Here is a 26,377-nt window from a genome sequence, read left to right on the forward strand (position 1 = left end):
AATGTATCTGACAGCTATTCCCTCGTAACGTACCGGACTGTTATTCCCTCGGAACGCACCGGACTGCTATTCCTTGGGAACGTACCGGACTGTTATTCCGTCGGAACGTACCGGGTTGCTATTCCTTCGGAACGTACCGGACTGTTATTCCCTCGGAACGTACCGGGTTGCTATTCCTTGGAACGTGCCGGAATACTATTCCCTCGGAATGTATCTGACAGCTATTCCCTCGTAACGTACCGGACTGTTATTCCTTCGGAACGTACCGGACTGTTATTCCTTCGGAACGTGCCGGACTGTTATTCCTTCGGAACGTACCGGACTGTTATTCCTATTCAAAACTATAACTTCTATATAAACTCTATTTCACTCAGTTTTCACGTAGACAAGGACATGTACCCCATTTTACCCTACACGTGCACTGAACAATCATTAAACGTGGGTTTTTTTTCTCGGACACAAGTCGCGAAAATGTCCAACAAAAGAACAAAAAATACACCTTCCTGTGGTTAAATAAACTGATTTCCATGGTAGATTTACACAATAAACAATGATTTACCAAGATATAACGGGACACATTGCATTGTATGGTCTTGTATGACGGCTTTATAGGCACGAAAAGGACTTCGTCAGTTATTACAAAATAGTTCATTTAACATTTTCTTTGGCCGGTTTAACCACAGAAAAACATGTTTCCTGTTGCAGTCATTTTCACATCTACAATTTGTATAGTATCTAAAAAAACAAGATGAATGTGTGATTTTGATGTAAAGATGTCTATCTTATTATTCAGAGCACGTGTACGGTAAATAATGTACTTACTACACGTAAACCTGAAGTGAAACAGTGTTTATATGTAAATCATAGTAACAGCCGGTAAGTTGTAACAGAACATAGCAGTCCGGCACACAAATACTCAATACGTTGATATTTAGAATCACACATGTGTTTTTCTGATGTAGAAGAGTGAATAGTATATAGTATATGTAGAAATTTACTGGTTGTTACGAGTTTGAGTAAAATAAGAAGACGGACCGACGACTGGTCATTTCGTCTGCAGTTCGCAGCAACTTATTCTGGGTTTAAATTCAAATGTATGCGTCTATATATACAAATCACCCGATGGTAAGTGTTAAAGATTGGTATATCAGACATTCCGTGTGGCTATTCACAATGGCTGTTCACTAAAAATAGAGCAAGAAAAGGTTTCGAGAGATGTAGGTCAATGACAACCACGGGAAAGCTTTGTATTTTGGTTGTTGCCGTGACCTGGATTTGTATGTCGGTTATTGCCGTGACCTAATTTGTATGTTGGTTGTTGTCGTGACCTAGATTTGTATGTATGCTGGTTGTTGTCGTGACCTAGATGTGTATGTTGGTTGTTGTCGTGACCTAGATTTGTATGTCGGTTGTTACCGTGACCTAAATTTGTATGGCGGGTGTTGCCATGACCTAGATTTTTATGTTACTTTTTGTCATGACCTAGATTTGTGTGTTGATTGTTGTCGTGACCTAGATTTTTATGTTACTTTTTGTCATGACCTAGATTTGTGTGTTGATTGTTGTCGTGACCTAGATTTGTATGTAGGTTGTTGTCGTGACCTAGATTTGTATGTTGGTTGTTGTCGTGACCTAGATTTGTATGTCGGTTGTTACCGTGACCTAAATTTGTATGGCGGGTGTTGCCGTGACCTAGATTTTTATGTTACTTTTTGTCATGACCTAGATTTGTGTGTTGATTGTTGCCGTGATCTAGATTTGTATGTTGGTTGATGTCGTGACCTAGATTTGTGTGGCGGGTGTTTTTCGATCAGAAAAGTAAGAATGTGTTATGAATTGCTAGAACATGTAGTGTAAGCAATAAATATAAATTCTTTTAAAAATAAGTTTGACAATCACTGGGAAAGCCAAGAACTTTATTTTAACCATAAAGCTACAATTTAATCAGAACATAGAGAATATGTATCTATTGTGAGTCTGGTATAGAGGACTTTCAAGAGTCCTGAATCAGAATAAAACTTATCTTATCTTAAGACTTGGGTTCGAACCCAGGACCTCTGAGCACTAGCCGGATGCTCTACCAATTGAGCTACCTGGTCGCCGTTGATCGACACAGTCCAGTTCGGCTACAGAAGACATGCAACTAACCTTCCGAAACGCTTAGCCTTATTCTGAATCTCCTTGTACGTTCAATAATCTACCGTACAAATCTGGGTATCTTTTAATATTTCTTTTCTCTCTATTTTCCACAGTTCAAAGGGAGGGAATCTCGATAGATGAATCTCAACTGGTAAATCTACCTGTCACTAGGAAAATGCTTGAATTTTTAACGCCAAAAAATAAGAAAATATTCTAATTAAATAAAACTTTTGTGGAACAATATGTGTAAGTGATTTCTGATAAGTTCCACAATGAATTATGTTCGTTTCGATTATTTCTCACGAGATTCCGTAAGATAATACAACACGTTATTGATAAACCCAGAGGATACCCGGAGGTATTAGTTTTGGTGCGAGCACCTGTCACTCGACATCTGCTGGCGAAATGTAGAAGATTTCAATTAGGATGTGACCAAAATTTACAATGGATACCACAGAGCAAATGCAAACAACTGCTGCGTCGACTTCGACGCTGACACCTTTGCAGGTATGCATTTGACGTATGTTGTTATAATTGAGACCTTTTCACGGCTGGTATGTTACACTAACCGATATTGTAAAGCCCGTGATTTAATTACACTTGAGTTGGCGGTTTTACCGACCGACACATGGAAATGTCAAACACATGTGGTTATTTTGACACGTTCATCTATAAGTCCCTATTCTATTTTTAATGTCTGAATAATAGATGTTCAAGGGATATGTTATCAAGTAGTATGATAAATATGTGATATTATGTAATATGCTTCTTAATTATTATTTTTTTTAATTTTGTTTTTAATTTTTTTCCAGTGAAGTATTTTTCAAAAGTTTTTTTTCATGAACGGGTTGTTGTGGCTTATACATAATGTTAAAATCTGGTCTCTGTCACTCAGCTGATCATGATGGACCATATGCAGATATCTTTGACCTATGAGGTGTAGAGCAATGGCTTATCATACCAGAGACATGGGTTCGATTCCTGTCAGACACTCAGCAGGAATGTGTTTTTCCCTGTTCTAGTAAATAAAAATAAATGAGTTGACAATGTGAAATATTGACTTACACAAATTCAATGTTCCAGGTTAAATGGCTTTTAGAGGTTCCTGAGTGATATACCTCTTAATTAATTTCTTCTTTAGGTTTAGACCTTCATCAATATTGATTATTGTCTTCTTCATTAACTTGATATACATGCAAATTTCTCATTGCTGATCTCGAGATTAATCTGATATGTTTGAATTTGTTTGTAATTTTTGTCCCCTATGCAGTCATTGAGTAATGCTTACAAATGGCTACATCAACCATTTGTGTTAAACTCAAAGTAGTTCGTAGTTCAATAATAATTATGTCCCCCAAACGAAGTGTGTGTGTGTGAGGGGTCATATTGTTTTTGTCAGGGAGGTTTCCGTCAGTTTTCACAGAAACTACTGGGAGGATCTTCATGAAACTTAACAGACATACTCATTAGAGGCATGGGTAAACAAATTTTTTTTAAGAGATGCCAAATAACATGGTAACATTTCAGAAAGTTTGGTTGCCATGGTAACGAAATGGAGGACTCTGATTGGTCGAAATTTAGATATCGGCTGATTGAGGTGAAAATTGGTACATAAGTATTTGCAAAAAGATTGGCTGTTTAGTAATGAAACAGGCCTCTGATTTGCTGAAATCTAGATACTGTCGGATTAAGATGAAAATTGGTACATAGGGATATGAGATATGCCAAACAACATTGTATCATTTTCAGAAAGTTTGGTTGCCATGGCAACAAAATGGAGGCCTCTGATTGGTTGAAATTTAGATATCGTCAGATTAAGATGAAAATTGGTATATAGCAGTTATGAGTTATGCCGAACAACATGGAACAAATTCTGAAAAGGTCAGTTGATATGGTAATAATCTAACACTATGTACAAGCCACACCAACTCGTTCCCTTTTACAATCGTAAGCTAATTAAAAGTCATTCCCAAATAAGTTCTCCTCAAACCTTAATGCTAAATTTACATGGGGAAGGGGACTCATTTGAAGATAGTGTCTATATATGCTAAATGTATGTTATTGGATTTACCAACTGATGTCTGGTTTTTGTCACATACCATTCTATACTAGCTACTCAAGTGTTGGAATGAGATATAGTGTAAATTGATATTCATGCAGGCCCAAACCGTGATATACATTTTTGATTGTACGTGTTTGTGTAAGACATGTATGGTATTGCAACCTTTATTGCATATATCTGTTCTAGATCTATGGATTGTACCTTAAAATTAGTGATTCTATGGACATTGAAAATATATTTATATGGAAATAATATGAATAACTGTGTTGTGTGAGATTTGTCTGTGATGCTGGCACGAAAAAGTCCATGACAAGCTGAGTGAATATGAAGTTGTCCGGTTTTCCCTGAGACAGGTCTAGATCTTGTAAGAATAATCAATGTCTGGGATGTTCTGTATATTAAGATACATACGAATGAAGGATCTTTATATGTATATGAGTTTCATTTAATTTGATATAATGTGAAAGGATTTCATTTTACAGAGCCTCTGGCAAGGTATATATAGCTGTAACGAAGGCTACTTGCAAAGATTTTATATTAATAGAAACTAATATGAGGCCATACCAATTTGATAAATTGTTATTTGGAAATTGAGATTTCAGAATAGGAGAGAGCGAGCAAAATCATTTTATTTTCAAAATAATTTTGAATTCCTGAAATTTTGGAGCGAGGGAGTGATTTTGACGAACACAATATCAGGACATGTCATGGCCCTTTAAATAATACAACAACAAATATTACAATCATTTAAACTGGTTTTCTTCTCTTTCTGAAATTTGAGTTTTACTAGAAATTCCACAAATCACATGCCTAAATCTTGACATGCTGATGACCGTGTTATCTGCCTGAGATCAATATTTTCTGCAAGGGTGTACATGTACAGTTCATTAACCTCATTGTTGAGATCTTGAAATGATAAACCGTCGCCCAGCCCTATTGCCATATTTTGCAAAACATTATGGTAACCTGGTTCTGTAGCAACGGAATAGATACTGCAAAAATACCCAAAGGAATAGCAATAATTAGTATCATATTTAGCAAAAGAAGCTGTTGATTTTCCTGTAAAATATAAATACTGTATGCAGTATGCCCCAGTACATGAGTTACATGATATTAGTCAATGACATAATCTAATTATATCTAAAATAAATCTGTAGAAAGTTTTAAATAGTTAAATCACACCAGTATTATACACATACAAGATTATTGTATATATTCTATACACATGTAAACCGAATATCGGTGGGTATAGACATGATGCCCATTCTGTATTTTAAATACAGGTAATATATTTTAAGCACAAGTAATATGATACTTGTCAATGCACAACATATAACTGTATATTTGGGATCTATTTTCAACAGGTGACATTTTTACACAGATACAGACATGAATAGGAAACTTCGACTTTAAATGCGTTTTTGTGTGGAATTCTTTCCAGCAGAATTGGCTGAATACATATTGAGGAAGACAATATCTGTATACTGATATTCTTTGATACCGAACATGAAGATAGATAATTCAGAGGAAGGTCCTGGGTGGAGATTTAACAGCAATGATTTTGAGGTAGTGTAAACAGTGTCCATCAAAAGTCCATCTTGGTTTCAGGTATTGCTAAGGTTTGACTTGGAGGATTTCTGTGTGGTTGGATATATAGAGGAGGTAGCAAAGTTATACTGTGTGATTGGTTTAAATCTTAATCATATACAGGCTTGTTTAGGGTAGAGTTTTGTTGAGGAACTCTACATTAAATCATACAAGAAACTGCTACAGAAATAACCTTACCCTAAATTTAATTGAAATCAAACAATATCTAAAATATTCACCAATCAGAAGCAAATTAGCCAGATACAGCGTATACATAGGAAGTGGCCTTTAGGTGTAGATTACACTTGTGTGAGGTGTGGTCCAGATCACATGTAGTCTGATATGATAACACCTGTACATGTGTGAGGTGTGGTCCAGATCACATGTAGTCTGATATGATAACACCTGTACATGTGTGAGGTGTGGTCCAGATCACATGTAGTCTGATATGATAACACCTGTACATGTGTGAGGTGTGCTCCAGATCACATGTAGTCTGATATGATAACACTTGTGTGAGGTGTGGTCCAGATCACATGTAGTCTGATATGATAACATTTGTGGAAAGTGTATATAAATTATTGTTATTTCTCTATTTTTCTTGGCACAAATTTCGTCTATAATCTACATGTGTCTTGCTCGAAATACCGTGGTGGTAATTTTATAATTAAGACCTGGCAAATATATATACTATATTAGCCATCATCAATCCATCATTTTGTTTAAAATATTGATCCCACAACCTAGCTTTTCAGTATGACATAAAGTTCAATATTAAATATTAAAATGCTTTTCAACCCACCAGCTGATTATGATTTTAAAGTTTCCTACCTGATATTTAGGTCACTTAAGACTGGCGGTGTCCTGTTGTCATCACCTTGTCCAGCTCATCTGTAAACTTTTACCTGGGTTACAGCCTCATCCGTTGTGTGTTAACTTTTACTGGGTTACAGCCACATCCGTTGTGCATTAACTTTTACTGGGGTACAGCCTCCTCCGTTGCACGTTAACTTTTACTGGGTTACAGCCTCACCCGTTGTGCATTAACGTTAACTTTTAACGGGTTACAGCCACATCCGTTGTGCGTTAACTTTTAACGGGTTACAGCCTCATCCGTTGTGCATTAACTTTTACTGGGTTACAGCCTCATCCGTTGTGCGTTAACTTTTAATGGGTTACAGCCTCATCCGTTGTGCGTTAACTTTTACTGGGTTACAGCGACATCCGTTGTGCATTAACTTTTAACGGGTTACAGCCTCATCCGTTGTGCGTTAACTTTTACTGGGTTACAGCCTCATCCGTTGTGTGTTAACTTTTACGGGGTTACAGCCTCATCCGTTGTGCATTAACTTTTACTAGGTTACAGCCACATCCGTTGTGCGTTAACTTTTACTGGGTTACAGCGACATCCGTTGTGCGTTAACTTTTACTGGGGTTACAGCCACATCCAGTGTGCGTTAACTTTTTCTTGTGAACACATTAACTTTAGTATATGAAAATATTTTGATGCAGCCTTCTATCAATAAGAGCACATACGTACAGATGAGTTCGGCTATGTGACCATTTCTGTATTCTCTATATTTACAGAATTTGTTAGCTGGGTGTCTGCTTGCTGTCGGAGGAAACCTCCTTATCAGTGTATCCCTGAATCTCCAGGTATGTATATAAATTCTTTGTATGGGATATTTCCTAAAGTATTCTAAAGAACGTTAAATAGCTTCTTCTCGCTATATATATATACCAGTAGTACTTTAAAGGTAAATAGACAAAAATGTCATTGGTTAGATCATTCAAAAGTTATATTGAGTATAGATTATATCCTCACCAATAAGTGTTGTAATCTTTTCCTGTGATGCTGGTGTCTCACCAATAAGTGTTGTAATCTTTTCCTGTGATACTGGTATCCTCACCAATAAGTGTTGTAATCTTTTCCTGTGATACTGGTATCCTCACCAATAAGTGTTGTAATCTTTTCCTGTGATACTGGTATCCTCACCAATAAGTGTTGTAATCTTTTCCTGTACTAGCTGGTATCCTCACCAATAAGTGTTGTAATCTTTTCCTGTGATACTGGTATCCTCACCAATAAGTGTTGTAATCTTTTCCTGTACTAGCTGGTATCCTCACCAATAAGTGTTGTAATCTTTTCCTGTGATACTGGTATCCTCACCAATAAGTGTTGTAATCTTTTCCTGTGATACTGGTATCCTCACCAATAAGTGTTGTAAACTTTTCCTGTGATACTGGTATCCTCACCAATAAGTGTTGTAATCTTTTCCTGTGATACTGGTATCCTCACCAATAAGTGTTGTAATCTTTTCCTGTGATACTGGTATCCTCACCAATAAGTGTTGTAATCTTTTCCTGTGATACTGGTATCCTCACCAATAAGTGTTGTAATCTTTTCCTGTGATACTGGTATCCTCACCAATAAGTGTTGTAATCTTTTCCTGTACTAGCTGGTATCCTCACCAATAAGTGTTGTAATCCTTTCCTGTGATACTCCTCACCAATAAGTGTTGTAGTCCTTTCCTGTGATACTGGTATCCTCACCAATAAGTGTTGTACTCTTTTCCTGTGATACTTGTATTAAAATTCTTTAATTAAATTCTAGCTAGATGATCAGCATAAATGTTAACCGGGAATTGATATATTGGCACTTAAAAAAACCAAAACCCCATAACATTAAATGTTGGGAGAAGTGTGGAAGTTCAACACTGTTGTTTTTTGTATCTCGCACTGTATTTTGTGACAAAATGAACTTCACTTTACTATTCTGGATCCTTCAGTATATGATGTAAATCACATCATATACTGAAGGATCCAGAGTAGTAAAGATTTACATTGTCATATTACATCATATACTGAAGGATCTGGATCTGGAGTAGTAAAGATTTACATTGTCGTATTACATCATATACTGAAGGATCCGGAGTAGTAAAGATTTTGCATCATATACTGAAGGATACGGAGTAGTAAAGATGTTACATTGTCGTATTACATCATATACTGAAGGATCCAGATTAGTAAATATTTCACATCGTATTACATCATATACTGAAGGATCCAGATTAGTAAAGATTTCACATTGTCGTATTACATCATATACTGAAGCATCCGGAGTAGTAAAGATTTACATTGTCACATTACATCATATACTGAAGGATCCGGAGTAGTAAAGATTTTACATCATATACTGAAGGATCCGGAGTAGTAAAGATTTACATTGTCACATTACATCATATACTGAAGGATCCGGAGTAGTAAAGATTTACATTGTCACATTACATCATATACTGAAGGATCCGGAGTAGTAAAGATTTACATTGTCGTATTACATCATATACTGAAGGATCCGGAGTAGTAAAGATTTACATTGTCGTATTACATCATATACTGAAGGATCCGGAGTAGTAAAGATTTACATTGTCGTATTACATCATATACTGAAGGATACAGAGTAGTAAAGATTTACATTGTCGTATTACATCATATACTGAAGGATCCGGAGAAGTAAAGATTTACATTGTCATATTACATCATATACTGAAGGATACGGAGTAGTAAAGAGTTTACATCATATACTGAAAGATCCGGAGTAGTAAATATTTTACATCATATACTGAAGGATCCGGAGTAGTAAAGATTTACATTGTCATATTACATCATATACTGAAGGATCCGGAGTAGTAAAGATGTTACATTGTCGTATTACATCATATCCTGAAGGATCCAGATTAGTAAATATTTCACATTGTCGTATTACATCATATACTGAAGGATCCGGAGTAGTAAAGAGTTTACATCATATACTGAAGGATCCGGAGAAGTAAAGGTTTTACATCATATACTGAAGGATCCGGAGTAGTAAAGATTTTACATTGTCATATTACATCATATACTGAAGGATCCGGAGTAGTAAAGATTTTACATTGTCATATTACATCATGTAATACGACAATGTAAAATCTTTACTACTCCGGATCCTTCAGTATATGATGTAATATGACAAGGTGAAATCTTTACTACTCCGGATCCTTCAGTATATGATGTAAAACCTTTACTTCTCCGGATCCTTCAGTATATGATGTAATACGACAATGTAAATCTTTACTACTCCGTATCCTTCAGTATATGATGTATATACGACAATGTAAAATCTTTACTACTCCGGATCCTTCAGTATATGATGTAATATGACAATGTGAAATCTTTACTACTCCAGATCCTTCAGTATATGATGTAATACGACAATGTAAAATCTTTACTACTCCGGATCCTTCAGTATATGATGTAATATGACAATGTAAAATCTTTACTACTCCGGATCCTTCAGTATATGATGTAAAATCTTTACTACTCCGGATCCTTCAGTATATGATGTAATACGACAATGTAAATCTTTACTACTCCGGATCCTTCAGTATATGATGTAATATGACAATGTAAAATCTTTACTACTCCGGATCCTTCAGTATATGATGTAAAACCTTTACTTCTCCGGATCCTTCAGTATATGATGTAATACGACAATGTAAATCTTTACTTCTCCGGATCCTTCAGTATATGATGTAATACGACAATGTAAATCTTTACTACTCCAGATCCAGATCCTTCAGTATACAGTAAGGACCGTAGCTTTTAATACTTTTACCCTTTCCCCCGCGATTTATGGTGACGAGTGTACATGGAGAAATAATCACCGTGTTTCCTGGTGATAGACCAATTATGCCAATCGATCACCGGGGTTAAATCATCAAAGATCGCGGTGACCAAGCGTGCCGCGGTGAACCTCCGCGATCGAGACACTGAGGACCACAGAGGATCATAGAGGATCAGCAGGACTCATCGGTGCCGACTCATGCGATAAAATTTACCTGTAATATGAATCGGTATGGAGTAATTACATGTATATAACTGACACCCATCAACGCTATGATCGATGTGACCAGGGACGTACGGTATAACCATTTGCCATTGGTTTTAATTGTTTCCATCTCTTATAAATGCCGTAGAATTAAACATCAGTTTTACTTAGCTTGAAAATATGATGATTTTTTTTGTCACTAGTCGTAGTCTAGAGGGGACATAGATAATGTCTAGTATATTTAGATATATAAAGAACTGTAAAAATTCCGCTGTGTGTCGCTGACAGGTAAAAGAAAGTAGATTTGATGGAAGTTATTTCTTGAGTAGTAGATCTAAGAATCACTGTGTGATGATCATTTATCATTTCAAACAACTTTAATCCAAGTAAGGATATAATTTGCATACATTTCTGGTGTAGGGCCAGAACGCACTAGCCTACTATATGAAAACATTGAATGTGCCGTCACCGTTTGGTGTCGCTAAGATATAAGGTGTAAATACAATAAAACCGGTGTGAAATCGCACGTATCTTACCAATATGGATAAATGAGATATTTATTTACCCCAGATCACCCATTTAGTCCCACCTAGGTGTTTTATTCCGTCAGTATAGACCCTTGCTTTACGCTAGTCAAAATTTCACGCTGTTGACCTGCCATTTTGTAAGTGACAGTACGACTAACAACCCGAATCGGAACGCAATGGACCGAAAAGACCATATATAATTTATTGTGTTTTTCTTCTAAAGTAGTTTGAATCAAGAAAACTAAGCTTATTATTTCACAAAACCTGTTATATTAAATTCAAAAATTCATAATTTCTTAATTATAAGCGGTAAAATCTATAGAAATAAAAGTTGTATCATCGCACATGGTTAGGTAATTAGGCCGACCGCGACCTACAATGTATAGTTAGCAACATGGCGTCGAATCCAGAATGAAATATTGACTAGCGTAAAGCGAGGGTCTATAAGGACTGAATAAAACACCTAGATGGGACTAAATGGGTATACTGGGGTAAATAACTATCTCATTTATCCATATACTGTATGTAAGTGTTATGTCATTCCCGATTTTATTGTCAGCTGTCGGAGAATTCCACGTTTTCATATCGTAGTGTGCCAGACGAGGCCAATAGAAACTCTGGCTAATTCCACATATGAAACTGATCAAAAGTGGGAATAACACTAATTATGTGTAATGATACTGGTTGCATAGTCAAAAACCTGCAATATATCGTATCTTAGGGCATCCATATAATATGGGTGTTAAATGTACTGGCAGTTTCATGTCTTCACATTAATATCATGTCACTGAGGTTTTTTTTTTTTCACTCTGGCCTATTTTATGGTTACTGTTTCTATCAAAAATGTGATTTCAATGATTTTTATAAAATCTTAATACTTGTACGAATTTCATCGGTTAGATTGACAAGTCACCTTATACAAAGCAGATGACACTGAAGTTCGTCACACCTCAGTGAGCATTGTTGCTGTCAATCAAACGCCGCGGAAAGGCTTTGCGCGTATTTCATTGGTTGATAAGAATGATTGACAAGTCATTCTCCGTGCACAGGTAAGATTTACAAGACAGTTACGAAATGTCTTGTTATTACTATGCATCAATCTTTTACAGATAAATATATTTTCAAATAAATGATAACTATTCTTTTAAAGTTTTGCTATCAGAAAGTTAGTTTTATCACGTTTATGACCATAACGAGTTAAATACATGTATATCAATCCATAATTTTACCATCGATCATTGGAATTGTGGAAGTTATTTAATTCATGTTACGGTGTTTGTCTTGTTGAGTACGGCAATAAGATGCATGTTAAAAGCACACGATTTGTAAATGATCTCCATTTCGATAGTGATACTTCACGCATACGAAAGTCAGTACATGGTATTACATCAACAGTTTCTTTGGTATTTTTGATAATAAACATTATATTTATTTAACATTATTTAAGAAGACAGTACGGTGGTTTTTAGAAGATAAAAAACATATTTGCTGATTATTTCATGTGATAACAATAAAATTTCAATGTATATTTTTAGCCCACCATCATCAGATGGTGGGCAATTCAAATCGCCCTGCGTCCGTGGTCCGTCGTCCGTCCGTCTGTCCCTCCGTCCGTCCGTCCCTCCCTCCGTCCGTCCGTCCGTCCGTAAACAATTCTTGTTATCGCTATTTCTCAGAAAGTACTGAAGGGATCTTTCTCAAATTTCATAGGTAGGTTCCCCTTGGTGTCTAGTTATGCATATTGCATTTTGGGACTGATCGGAAAACAACATGGCCGACAGGCAGCCATCTTGGATTTTGACAATTGAAGTTTGTTATCGCTATTTCTGAGGACGTGCTGAAGAGATCTTTCTCAAATTTCATATGTAGGTTCCCCTTGGTGCTTGGTTATGCATAATGCATTTTGAGACTAATTGGAAAACAACATGGCCGACAGGCAGCCATCTTGAATTTTGACTATTGAAGTTTGTTATCGCTATTTCTCAGAAAGCACTGAAGGGATCTTTCCCAAATTTCATATGTAGGTTCCACTTGGTGCCTAGTTATGCATATTGCATTTTGAGACCAATCGGAAAACAACATGGCCGGCAGGCAGCCATCTTGGATTTTGACAATTGAAGTTTGTTATCGCTATTTCTCAGAAAGCACTAAAGGGATCTTTCTTAAATTTCATATGTAGGTTCCCCTTGGTGTCTAGTTATGCATAATGCATTTTGAGACTAATCGGAAAACAACATGGCCGACAGGCAGCCATCTTGGATTTTGACAATTGAAGTTTGTTATCGCTATTTCTGAGGACGTACTGAAGAGATCTTTCTCAAATTTCATATGTAGGTTCCCCTTGGTGCTTGGTTATGCATAATGCATTTTGAGACTAATTGGAAAACAACATGGCCGACAGGCAGCCATCTTGAATTTTGACTATTGAAGTTTGTTATCGCTATTTCTCAGAAAGCACTGAAGGGATCTTTCTCAAATTTCATATGTAGGTTCCTCTTGGTGCGTAGTTATGCATATTGCATTTTGAGACCAATCGGAAAACAACATGGCCGACAGGCAGCCATCTTGGATTTTGACAATTGAAGTTTGTTATCGCTATTTCTGAGGACGTGCTGAAGAGATCTTTCTCAAATTTCATATGTAGGTTCCCCGTGGTGCTTGGTTATGCATAATGCATTTTGAGACTAATTGGAAAACAACATGGCCGACAGGCAGCCATCTTGGATTTTGACTATTGAAGTTTGTTATCGCTATTTCTCAGAAAGCACTGAAGGGATCTTTCTCAAATATCATATGTAGGGTTCCTCTTGGTGCCTAGTTATGCATTTTGCATTTTGAGACCAATCGGAAAACAACATGGCCGACAGGCAGCCATCTTGGATTTTGACAATTGAAGTTTGTTATCGCTATTTCTCAGAAAGCAATTAAGGGATCTTTCTTAAATTTCATATGTAGGTTCCACTTGGTGCCTAGTTATGCATATTGCATTTTGAGACTAATCGGAAAACAACATGGCTGACAGGCAGCCATCTTGGATTTTGACAATTGAAGTTTGTTTTCGCTATTTCTAAGAAACTATTGAAGGGATCATTCTGAAATTTCATATGTAGGTTCCCCTCTGTGCCTAGTTATGCATATTGCATTTTGAGACTAAATGGAAAACAACATGGCCGACAGGCAGCCATCTAGAATTTTGACAATTGAAGTTTGTTATCAGTATTTCTCAGAAAGCACTGAAGGGATCTTTCTCAAATATCATATATAGGTTCCCCTTGGTGTTTTTTTGTGCATATTCCATTTTTGGAGCGATTGGAAAACAACATGACCAATAGGCGGCCATCTTGGATTTTGACATTTGATGTTTGTTATCGCTAGATCTCAGAAAGTACTGAAGGGATCTTCCTAAAATTTCACATGCAGTTTCCCCTTTGTCGAGTCCCTTGTTGTGCATAAGCCATTTTTGAAGCGGTGGAAAAGAAATGGCCAACAGGCATCCATCTTTAACACTTTTTACACTTGAAGTCTCTTGTCAATTGTTTAATTGATGGGAAAAGATTATGTCCGACATGCAAGTGCCTGATCAAGGATCTTCCTCATTGTACATTTTATGTTCCTTTGTTCATATATCTTGTGCATGTTTTATTAACTAATTTGCTGACACATGTGCCCAGTTTGTTTTTTAGCCCACCATCATCAGATGGTGGGCTATTCAAATCGCCCTGCGTCCGTGGTCCGTCGTCCGTCCGTCCGTCCCTCCGTCCGTCCCTCCGTCCGTAAACAATTCTTGTTATCGCTATTTCTGAGAAAGTACTGAAGGGATCTTTCTGAAATTTCATATGAAGGTTCCCCTTGGTGCCTAGTTATGCATATTGCATTTTGAGACCAATCTGAAAATAACATGGCCGACAGGCAGCCATCTTGGATTTTGACAATTGAAGTTTGTTATCGCTATTTCTGAGAAAGTACTGAAGGAATCTTTCTCAAATTTCATATGAAGGGGCCCCTTGGTGCCTAGTTATGCATATTGCGTTTAGAGACCAATCAGAAAAAAAAATGGCCAACAGGCAGCCATCTTGGATTTTGACAATTGAAGTTTGTTATCGCTATTTCTCAGAAAGTACAGAAGGGATCTTTCTCAAATTTCATATGTAGGTTCCCCTCGGTGCCTGGTTATGCATATTGCATTTTGAGACCAATCTGAAAATAACATGGCCGACAGGCAGCCATCTTGGATTTTGACAATTGAAGTTTGTTATCGCTATGTCCGAGAAAGTACTGAAGGGATCTTTCTCAAATTTCATATGAAGGTTCCCCTTGGTGCCTAGTTATGCATATTGCGTTTTGAGACCAATCGGATAACAACATTGGCGACAGGCAGCCATCTTGGATTTTGACAATTGAAGTTTGTTATCGCTATTTCTCAGAAAGTACTGAAGGGATCTTTCTCAAATTTCATATGTAGGTTTCCCTTGGTGCCTCTTTATGCATATTGCGTTTTGAGATCAATCGGAAAACAACATGGCCGACAGGCAGCCATCTTGGATTTGACAATTGAACTTTGTTATCACTATTTCTGAGAAAGTATGTAAGGGATCTTTCTCAAATTTCATATGTAAGTTTCCCTTGGTGCCTAGTTATGCATATTGCGTTTTGAGACCAATCTGAAAACAACATGGCCGACAGGCAGCCATCTTGGATTTTGACAACTGAAGTTTGTTATCGCTATTTCTGAGAAAGTACTGAAGGGATCTTTCTCAAATTTCATATGGAGGTTCCCCTTGGTGCCTCATTATGCTTATTGCATTTTGAGATCAATTGGAAAACAACATGGCCGACAGGCAGCCATCTTGGATTTTGACAATTGAAGTTTGTTATCGCTATTTCTCAGAAAGTACTGAAGGGATCTTTCTCAAATTTCATATGAAGGTTCCCCTTGGTGCCTAGTTATGCATATTGCGTTTTGAGACCAATCGGAAAACAACATCGCCGACAGGCAGCCATCTTGGATTTTGACAATTGAAGTTTGTTATCGCTATTTCTGAGAAAGTACTGAAGGGATCTTTCTGAAATTTCATATGAAGGTTCCCCTTGGTGCCTAGTTATGCATATTGCATTTTGAGACCAATCTGAAAATAACATGGCCGACAGGCAGCCATCTTGGATTTTGACAATTGAAGTTTGTTATCGCTATTTCTGAGAAAGTACTGAAGGAATCTTTCTCAAATTTCATATGAAGGGGCCCCTTGGTGCCTAGTTATGCATATTGCGTTTAGAGACCAATCAGAAAAAAACATGGCCAACAGGCAGCCATCTTGGATTTTGACAATTGAAGTTTGTTATCGCTATTTCTCAGAAAGTACAGAAGGGATCTTTCTCAAATTTCATATGTAGGTTCCCCTCGGTGCCTGGTTATGCATATTGCATTTTGAGACCAATCTGAAAATAACATGGCCGACAGGCAGCCATCTTGGATTTTGACAATTGAAGTTTGTTATCGCTATGTCCGAGAAAGTACTGAAGGGATCTTTCTCAAATTTCATATGAAGGTTCCCCTTGGTGCCTAGTTATGCATATTGCGTTTTGAGACCAATCGGATAACAACATTGGCGACAGGCAGCCATCTTGGATTTTGACAATTGAAGTTTGTTATCGCTATTTCTCAGAAAGTACAGAAGGGATCTTTCTCAAATTTCATATGTAGGTTTCCCTTGGTGCCTCTTTATGCATATTAGGTTTCCCTTGTGCCTCTTTATGCATATTGCGTTTTGAGATCAATCGGAAACAACATGGCCGACAGGGCAGCCATCTTGGATTTGACAATTGAACTTTGTTATCACTATTCTGAGAAAGTATGTAGGGATCGTTCTCAAATTTCATAGTAAGTTTCCCTTGGTGCCTAGTTATGCATATTGCGTTTTGAGACAATCTGAAACAACATGGCCGACGCAGCCATCTTGGATTTTGACAACTGAAGTTTGTTATCGCTATTTCTGAGAAAGTACTGAAGGATCTTTCTCAAATTTCCATATGGAGGTTGACAACTGAAGTTTGTTATCGCTATTTCTGAGAAAGTACTGAAGGGATCTTTCTCAAATTTCATATGGAGGTTCCCCTTGGTGCCTCATTATGCTTATTGCATTTTGAGATCAATTGGAAAACAATATGGCCGACAGACCGCCATCTTGGATTTTGACAATTTAAGTTTGTTATCTCTATTTCTCAAAGTACTGAAGGGATCTTTCTCAAATTTCATGTGTAGGTTCCCCTTGGTCCCTTGTATTGCATTTTTGGACCAGTCTGTCCTGAAAACAACCTGGCAAACAAACAGCCATTATCGTTAAATCTCAAATTTCTTATATAGCTAGGATTCCCTTGTTTGAAAAGTACTGGAGGGATGTCTCAATTTGCACAGATTAGTAAAAGGAAGGGAAAAATAGAGAGAAGATCAATCTGACATAGAACCTATAAAGATCATTCAATGGTGGGCGCCAAGATCCCTCTGGGATCTCTTGTTTTCTGAAGCGTGTGATTTAAATATTAAGCTGTTAAAGCATTTCTTTATTTTAGAATCCATGTGACACAATCAAATGTTTTTTCCAAAGACTATATTGCTAGAGATCATATATATTTATGAATATATATGAATTACATCAATTGTATTTGACATGTATTTTGAAAGTTCATTGCATTATCTAAAAACATTTTCTAATAAAATATTTAACATAAAATGTGGGGTTTTTTTTTTAGTCATACATGTATATAAAACTTTAGTCATTTCAGTATATATCACAAGTGGTACATGTACAGAGTTAAAGTTCTTGGTGTTCAAATGCTGACGTGGTGAAACTCGGTGTTAAAGTGTACCAAGAACAAAAAAACGATATTCAAACATGTTATTTTTTGTAAAAACCAATGAATGATGTCGCGAACCACATCAAAATCGGTTGGCCGAGTGCCGAGATAAAATCTAAGCATTATATTCTATACAAAACCCGCTTCAAGTCATGAAGAACACTTAATTCAGAAAGTAATATATTATAATCATCATGATCTACAATAGACTAAATCTCTCACGTATGAATACCAGTGTTGGAGCCTGCAACAAACTTCTACATATACAGATTTTATCCCGAGGGTATTTTACATGTCATGGTCTCGGGGATAACGGACGATTACATTCTTGAGAAAGATATAATTTTTATATGATCGTTGTCAGTGAAATTAAATAAAAGTGATTCGCAACAATTATAATATAATTGATACTTTATGTACAGGTACATAGTATAGGTTCTTACTAAAACCATCATTTTCGCTCCGTTTTTTATATATATATAGAAAACATACAATTTAGTTCATCGTGACTAATCATAATTAATACTAAAACTTATTAACTCGCAATAATTTTCGTGTATGAATTTTTCAAATTTTATTTATTTATTTTTTATTATCATTAAAAAATTTTTTTTGTTATTGTGTCATTATTGTGAAATGATCGAGATCATTGTGGTTTTACTTTCCATTCGTGTGTCACAAGTCATATCTTCACTTAAAACAGGACTTTAGAAGATTAGAAACATGTTCGGAGAATTACGAATCGAGTGGCTTAGTATAACCGCTAAACAATTACCAAGTGTGAAATTATGGTCCACAAGCTCGTCACACCTGTCACTGCACTACAGGTGTCTGGTGTTCTAATCGGCACACGCCGATAATTCTTGTGAGTTCTCGCGTTTGGTTTCTATGTACTTCAAAAAAGTTCCGAAGATATATTTTTACATGTTGTACGTAAATTGAGCTTGAATTTTATTAAGAATTGCGTGTTACTATAGGGAAGGCATTTTTAAGTTGTTGAAATCAAACATATTATTTTTGGAATTCAGTGGGTTTCGTTTTCCTTTCAAGCGAAAAAAATGTATCTTAAAGGTTTGTCTATAGAATGATTAACCTAAGTTACCTCATTCATAAACCCACGTTGTTGAAAATTTACTCTATGAATCTTTCCGAAAATCACAAATAACGGTATCTTCAAGTGTATTTGCAACATATCTATTGCTGTTTTGGCTAATAAAAACTTTTATTTCACATCGTGTATGAATTGTATTTTAAATTTCTATTACTAGAAGTATTATAACCGAAATCAATATTGGTATGTAACAACCCGGAAATGCCCTCATAATAAAGGCTATATGATGTAAGTCGTTGTAAACGACCCATTATTCAAATGCCATACATGTTACAGCGACCCGTTAAAATAGAAAATTATTCAAATTTTACATGTTATATACGACCTGTTATATTAGAAAATGAGTAAGATGATACACGTTGTATTTGGCCCGGTATAATAGAAAATTAATAAGATGTTACATGTTGTATATGGCACGTTATAATAGAAAATTATATGCCCCTGGTTTCGGTAACATTTGTTATTAACTAACTCACAAATATAAGTCAAAAAGTTTATTCAGTACTTTCATTATTGTTGTCTCATTCGCATTAATTGCAGGCACGTGTTCACGTTTGTTTCTATATATATTTCCTATATGACGGCTCTGATCCCATTAAACCTCTGACGTCACAGGTCAGAGGTCACCGAAACGTAGTCAACGGCTCTGGGTTCGAGAAAAATCGCAATTACTCTAAAACTAAAGTCGCTGTGAAAGTCGACCTTTCAGCATTTTTAGTTTCATCCTAAATCACATTTAAACTTGTAATAGCAAATCGTTACGGGTACACTTTAAGACCACCACGTAATTAAGTCAATTACGCTATGAAGGCTATTTTCACTCCATTCAATTTCATCTCATCTTAAATTGTCCTTATTTGTATTAATTACGAAAGAAATGCATTAAATCTCATAATTGTATGAAAACCTAGCATGTTCAAATGAATAGAGCTGTTAACAAGAAATAATAGAAGTTATATCTCAAATCTTGCTAAATATATTAAATTTGCAATGAAGAGAAAATTAGAATGGCTTAATAACCAATAATTATGTATAGTCATATAATGTTTCTCATACATATGTTGTATTACTTTTATTAGTAGTTGAATTGTCTGTATGTGCAATTCCAGCACAAATCTATGATAGGATATTGTTTATGATGTAAATAGTAAATTAATTGTTATATGCATGCATATAATCACATATCACTATGTGTAAGGGTATATATGTATACAATAAAAGATCCGGATTTTACAACTTACCATCAGTCCATGGTTTTTTTTATGATTTTTACGTACCAGAAACCCCAAGCTATCTATTTAAAAGTACGGGACACTAGCGAGAACTACCCAAGATGTCCGATAATTATTAAACCCGTATTCACTTAACAATGTGACGCTTACATAATTAATTAAGTATCAGACGACTATTGACTAATTTGTGTGTAATCAACCCAGTTCTTGTGATCACTGCTTAATACGTAAATGTGTATGTAATTAATAGCATGCATCTTTCAATGAGTTTCACGTAACGGTGTTACAAGCCGATATCCGTGTTTACCCAATACAAGCGTTAATGATGTTAATTACCGATCATAAATTTATTACATGTATTTGAGATTGATTAATTATCGTATCACGCACTGTATGTTTGTGCATAAATTCTTGCTAACTACGAAATAGCAATATGTGTTCCTATAAAAGTTGCCGTCTGTAAAATAACTATCATAGATATTGTACGTCAAGTTGATAAAAGCAAGACCAGGCTATACTATAAAATCCTTTAATACTGTAACATTTAGGTCGTAGAGAAAAAGCAATGTACCGTTATAAAAACAAAAGCTACACATTGTAACACAGGTAAACACCCGGGGCTATGACCTAGCAGCGGTCGCTATGACTACGCACAGTGTCAAGTGATAGTCTGTACAGCTGTCGACACGGGTGACTTGCCCCGACATTTTTTTCTCCTCGTGGTGAAGAAATCGTCCGGATTATTGAGGGAAATTTACTAATGAAAAGTACGCTCCGTTCCCAAAATGGGCTTCCGGAATCGGAATCCAAATTTCCGGACTCGTGAGTACACATAACGTTACGGAAATCCGTTCCCGTGCATTTCCGTCCGGACTGTGAGTTGTCCGGACTATCGGCGTCCGGATTATCGCGGGTCCACTGTACACGTGTTGTAGTTTTAAGTTAAAACATATTTTATTGATATACAGAAATGACAAAGGGATTAGTCAGCAAATTTTACCAACTTATAAACGACTTCTCCCGTAAAATTAACAAAACAATGAATAATAACATAGTCACATGATGGTACAAAATACAAGAATATTCAATTCAAAAATGTGATAAAGAAGAGAGTATAAAAAATTGAGCATTTTGGATTAAGTTGCTTTTGAATGATACGTGTTGTATATGTATAGACGAGTGAACAGGCACACGTATTCATACATGTGTGTGTATTGGATGAAGATATAGTAAATATACATACATGATGTATACTTGGTATTTACAATCTGAAAACTTTTTGTCCGTACCTCGAATAAAGAACTTTAAACTCGTCTTCGGTATTTTTTAGTGTGTCTTATTTAAATATCACAGACATGTACATAAATTTACCGACCATAGGATCTTTCTCCCAGTATTTTTTTTCTTTCTATGCATATTATTCTCGGTTTTGATTTTCCTGAAAAGTTTGACATTTTGTGTTCCTAAATGGTTACTTTAACTGCTTGATAATACCGCTGAAAAAAATGACGTTTGATACCTGAAATTAGCTGCAGACAATTACACAACTATCAAATTATTAGGAACATGTGTGAATTTAGTTGTGTACTCGTCACCGTTTATCACAGGTAAGTTGCAAGGTTCCTTTGAACTGCAGTCAGAAAACTTTAGATCACAGTCCTACCACAGGCGCTAACAGATTAAACATACCACTGTCATATCAAACAAATATTGAAAGTAATATTTTCTATGCAAGCGCCTGTGGGCTCACATGAGGGTACGTTATAAATATAAATGAAAATATCTGAATGCGTACCACTTTTATATTGTGAATGACGATGTGGCTAGCAACAACTAAGTTTTATGCCACATGATATATATGTTTTAGCAGAGACATATAATATGTCTTTGGTTTTAGTAACGACATATTATGTTTATGTTCGATAACACAGTATTTTATGCACCATGTTTATTATCAATTAACAAGGAAGATCAGCAAATTAATATGTGTTCTGATGTTTTTATGTTCTATCCGTCCATGGGTCCAAGTTTTTAATCTTGATTGAAATTCATAGAAAATCTAGATTTTACCAGAGACCTATATTTATTATACAGGTCTCTGATTTAACTGTGACTGAAAACTGACGTACAATGAACATCGATACATTAAGACATTCACGATGATATTTACAGCTAGCAAAGCTATAATATTGATTAAATCCAATACGACTAATTTAACAGATGACGGGTATCCTTTCCAACTCGTATCCGTCAATCTATAAAGATGTGGCCACATTTACTCACAAAAATAACAACGTCTGGGTAACTTGTTCCTATTATTTTCAGATTTGGAATATACATGTATTTCAGTTTTTGACACAGCTATCAAATTATTGTTTTAAATGACACATGCCCAGTCAATATCAAACAACAATGTATTTATGTGCAAGTTATTCATCTGACCGAAATTGCATTGTGACTGCTTCCACTCCTTCTACATATTATCTATTTAACAGGTTTTACGTCCTCTGTACTACAACCTCACGATCTTTCAACTGACGAAATTATGAAAACATCCTCTTGCTAGTCATGGGTTAATCCAAATTTCTACTTCTAGAATTCTTTCGAGAATTCTATATCCCTGATATATGATTTTACATATTATTATCTAAAATAAAATAACCTTTTGGTTCCCATTCTTTTATATTGGTCTGGAGCTACCACAATTATATCTCATATTATTTAGTCTGTAGTGATATAACAAATTATTGTATCAAGAAAATTGTCAAAATATCACACGATACATATACTGTTATATTATAAAATATATACATAGTTCAACTACATCATATATGAACCGAAAGAAACCGCAAAATGAACTGTAAAAGGAAATATAACGAAAACGAAAGTGAGAGATTGTGATGTCACAACTCGTAGGTGATCGCAATATGGCAGGCGTAAAAACGCCTCCATAAAAATAGTCGTACGATATGTTCGTTCTGTTCTGTTTAATGAATTATTAGAATGTGACCCACTATTGTATATATACGTCCCGTTATAAAGAGAAAGTTACCAACATGGACAATACAAGTACATCCCGTTTTCTTTATGTTTCACAAACCTATAAACATGCTAACGATACACATGTCTGTTTCTATTCAGGAAATTATCAAAATGGTCCATGATACATATGTGTCTCTGTACGATATTTACGTCCATTTGATTTCGAAAATAATCAAAATGTTACAAGATATCTGTACGTCCTGTTATATTATGAATATTGTCAAAATGTTACATATATATCAGTGTGTATGTGTGTGTTTAAATCAAACAAGATAGTCAGGCTCGTTACGGCTAGATACAGGTAAGACAACTGCATCTGATTGGATTTTCTGCAGACGTATTTCAGCCACGGGATACCTGAAACAAGAAAATTGAAACACTGTGATATATACGTAAAACAAATATAACATTATGAATTTGCTCACCAAGACAAATATTTGTCCGGGCAGGCCAGTTAAACAGGATTTTAAAGTCAAGCAGACGTGTGGCTACATTGTAGATGAAAATATATACTTCCATCATTTATTAGAACGTCAACACATTATCATTTTATTTCTTGTTCATTGCTAAGGAGTGTGGGAGTTTTTTTCATTCAAAACATACCATTTTAATACATTTTACTATGACTATTGACTATACATTGTACACGTACATGTACATATACCGACTAAAGTATGCCATCGTCTGATTGTGTACGGTAGTACGTGTGTAGTCTTGTTTAATTAATAATCGAACAGGTAACAGCATCACATGTGTTACGAAAAAGTCCATGTACATGTAGCAACTATATAACATGCAGTAACCAATCAGGAACGATCCTCGTCTCTCGGGCCTTGACTGACACACTGGTCTTCAGAGCGTTACCAATGAAAAAGTTACGTACGGACAGTCTGATCGGGGAGTGACATTCACGGGAACTGATTAATATTATGAAAAATCCAAAGAAATAATATGATTGTAGACTTATATTTCCTGAAGATAGGGAAAAAGGGATCAAAGTTACTGAAGTACTCTTCATGTATTTTTACAAATTTTCAGTGAATTACTGACTTCCCGAGATACAAGTCGGAAGTTTAAAAAAAAAAAAAAAATGACCCGTTTATTACTTTTAATGCTACTTTCTCCATGTCTTAAAAAGGTTCAGAGAAGAATTATCCAAATGTTTCTGATGTGTTTTGACCTCATATTTATAATTTTATTATTTTTCCCCGTAAAATGCAGATGCAAAATCACACACTATCCGATTAGATTTTCAGTAGTGCCGCGAAATATATTAAGATAGTGTTTTGGAATAGTAATATATATGTGCAAAACGATAATATGTTATATGAGACGACTTTCAGTTGTAAAAGAAAAATTGAAATGATAACGATATCCGTAGAATCCAAGCACCGATATTATTTGTAAGTGCCGGATCTCTTAACGACCGGACTCCGGATCGGTAACTACGATGAAGATCTGCTTTTCCGGTCTCATTCATTTGGTTTTTCGTTTTGCGCTTTGCGTTTGCGTTTATCGTCGAGCGTTTTCCGTTTTGCGTTTTGCATTTTGCGTTTACGGAAACGCGTTTTTCGTTTTTCGTTGAGCGTTTTGCATTTGCGTTTAGTAGCGTTTGCGTTTGGTTTTCCCAATTCGTTTTGCGTTTCGTCCGCGTTTGGAGGGAACGTTAAACGCTTCAGGGTCTGTAGCAAATAAATGACCACGACAATGGTAGACAGATGAAGATACGGCCGGAGACAGATGTCTGCTTATTGTAATGTTCAAGTCAACAATGTGTCTGATTTTAATGCGTTAATTGAACGAAATATGGTAATAAATAAATAATCACATGCACCCTAATTAAATTGCACTGCGGTCGGTACTGACGATCTGCGGTGTCTGATTTTTGCCGAGTCTCTACGAGTTTGCTATTGTACAGGTAACTGTCTTCTGATTAAATATATCAATCAATGTACATGTACGGTAACAAGCGAATCTATATGTCTGTTTGTAGCCTTTACATTAATTTCATTAACGTGCAGTGACATCAGCAAACGATTAAAACTTCGACGATGTCCTTTGTAAAAATCATCTAGACATGTCAATCACACATGTGGCAACAAATCTGAGAGTATGTGGGCGGAGCTATAGTAGGCTGTGCCTGATTATGGTGTGTCATCAGGTAAACTGTCCACCCCATTCGATGCAGGTATCCCAGCAATCTATTGTCTAATTAATTCTCTGTAAAAAAAGTCTTACGCTAGTATTTATGAGAGTGTCGCCCAAAACATAAGGGTATAATTTCACAATATTTAGTTTATATTTACTTAAATAATTACGGTAGCTGTTATCCCGTGTATTTGTTATTAATTATTGAGATAATACACGAACACTAATTGTTGCGATTTAAAACGTGTAATTTCATTTATTTATTTAAAAAAAAAATCCTACGGTAAGATGTGAGATACAGGTAGTAGACATGGACCAACTACAGCCTAACATCCTTCTGGATAACAACATATACTCCCCTCAGGTAAAAAAAACCATAGGGGTCCGATGGGGTCATTGCGAAACAGGTATACTCTCTATTGTAATTAAGATATGTGATTGACAGGTGTTAACAGTTGGTGAAAACATTTCTATAACGGTAATTACACGGCATGTAATTGTTCTGTGTATAGACAATGACAATGACAATATTTTATTCTCATAAACATATAAAGTGTAGAGAATTATATACATACAAAATTTATACAGGACATATGATATAATACATCGATACATTTGTTAAGCAAGAGATAATCTTAAATATTGTTGAGTCGTATACTTATTTCTTTAATTAATTTCACAAGTGATTTCAATTCATCGTCTACTACAAAATTAAAAAGTGTATTAAATTTGAATGTACTTGGTCTTTCATAATAGTATCTAGATATATATTTTTTTCTGTTTAATGCTATTTGATGATCGCTGCAATTA

At 35.7% G+C, this 26,377-nt stretch overlaps 1 protein-coding gene across 1 annotated transcript in view; it reads left to right on the plus strand.

Moving 5' to 3' along the window:
- The first annotated feature begins 2,518 nt into the window (after positions 1-2,518).
- The window catches only part of LOC117324912 (NIPA-like protein 2), a 78,427-nt gene continuing 54,568 nt past the window's right edge, over positions 2,519-26,377 (plus strand). The window contains exons 1-2 of the mRNA XM_033880751.1: positions 2,519-2,646; positions 7,376-7,444. Coding sequence (XP_033736642.1) covers positions 2,584-2,646; positions 7,376-7,444 — 132 coding nt within the window. The 5' untranslated portion in view covers positions 2,519-2,583. The remainder of the gene's footprint in view (positions 2,647-7,375; positions 7,445-26,377) is intronic.

This window comes from Pecten maximus, chromosome 4 (assembly GCF_902652985.1).
Source record: "Pecten maximus chromosome 4, xPecMax1.1, whole genome shotgun sequence".
NCBI lineage: Eukaryota > Metazoa > Mollusca > Bivalvia > Pectinida > Pectinidae > Pecten > Pecten maximus.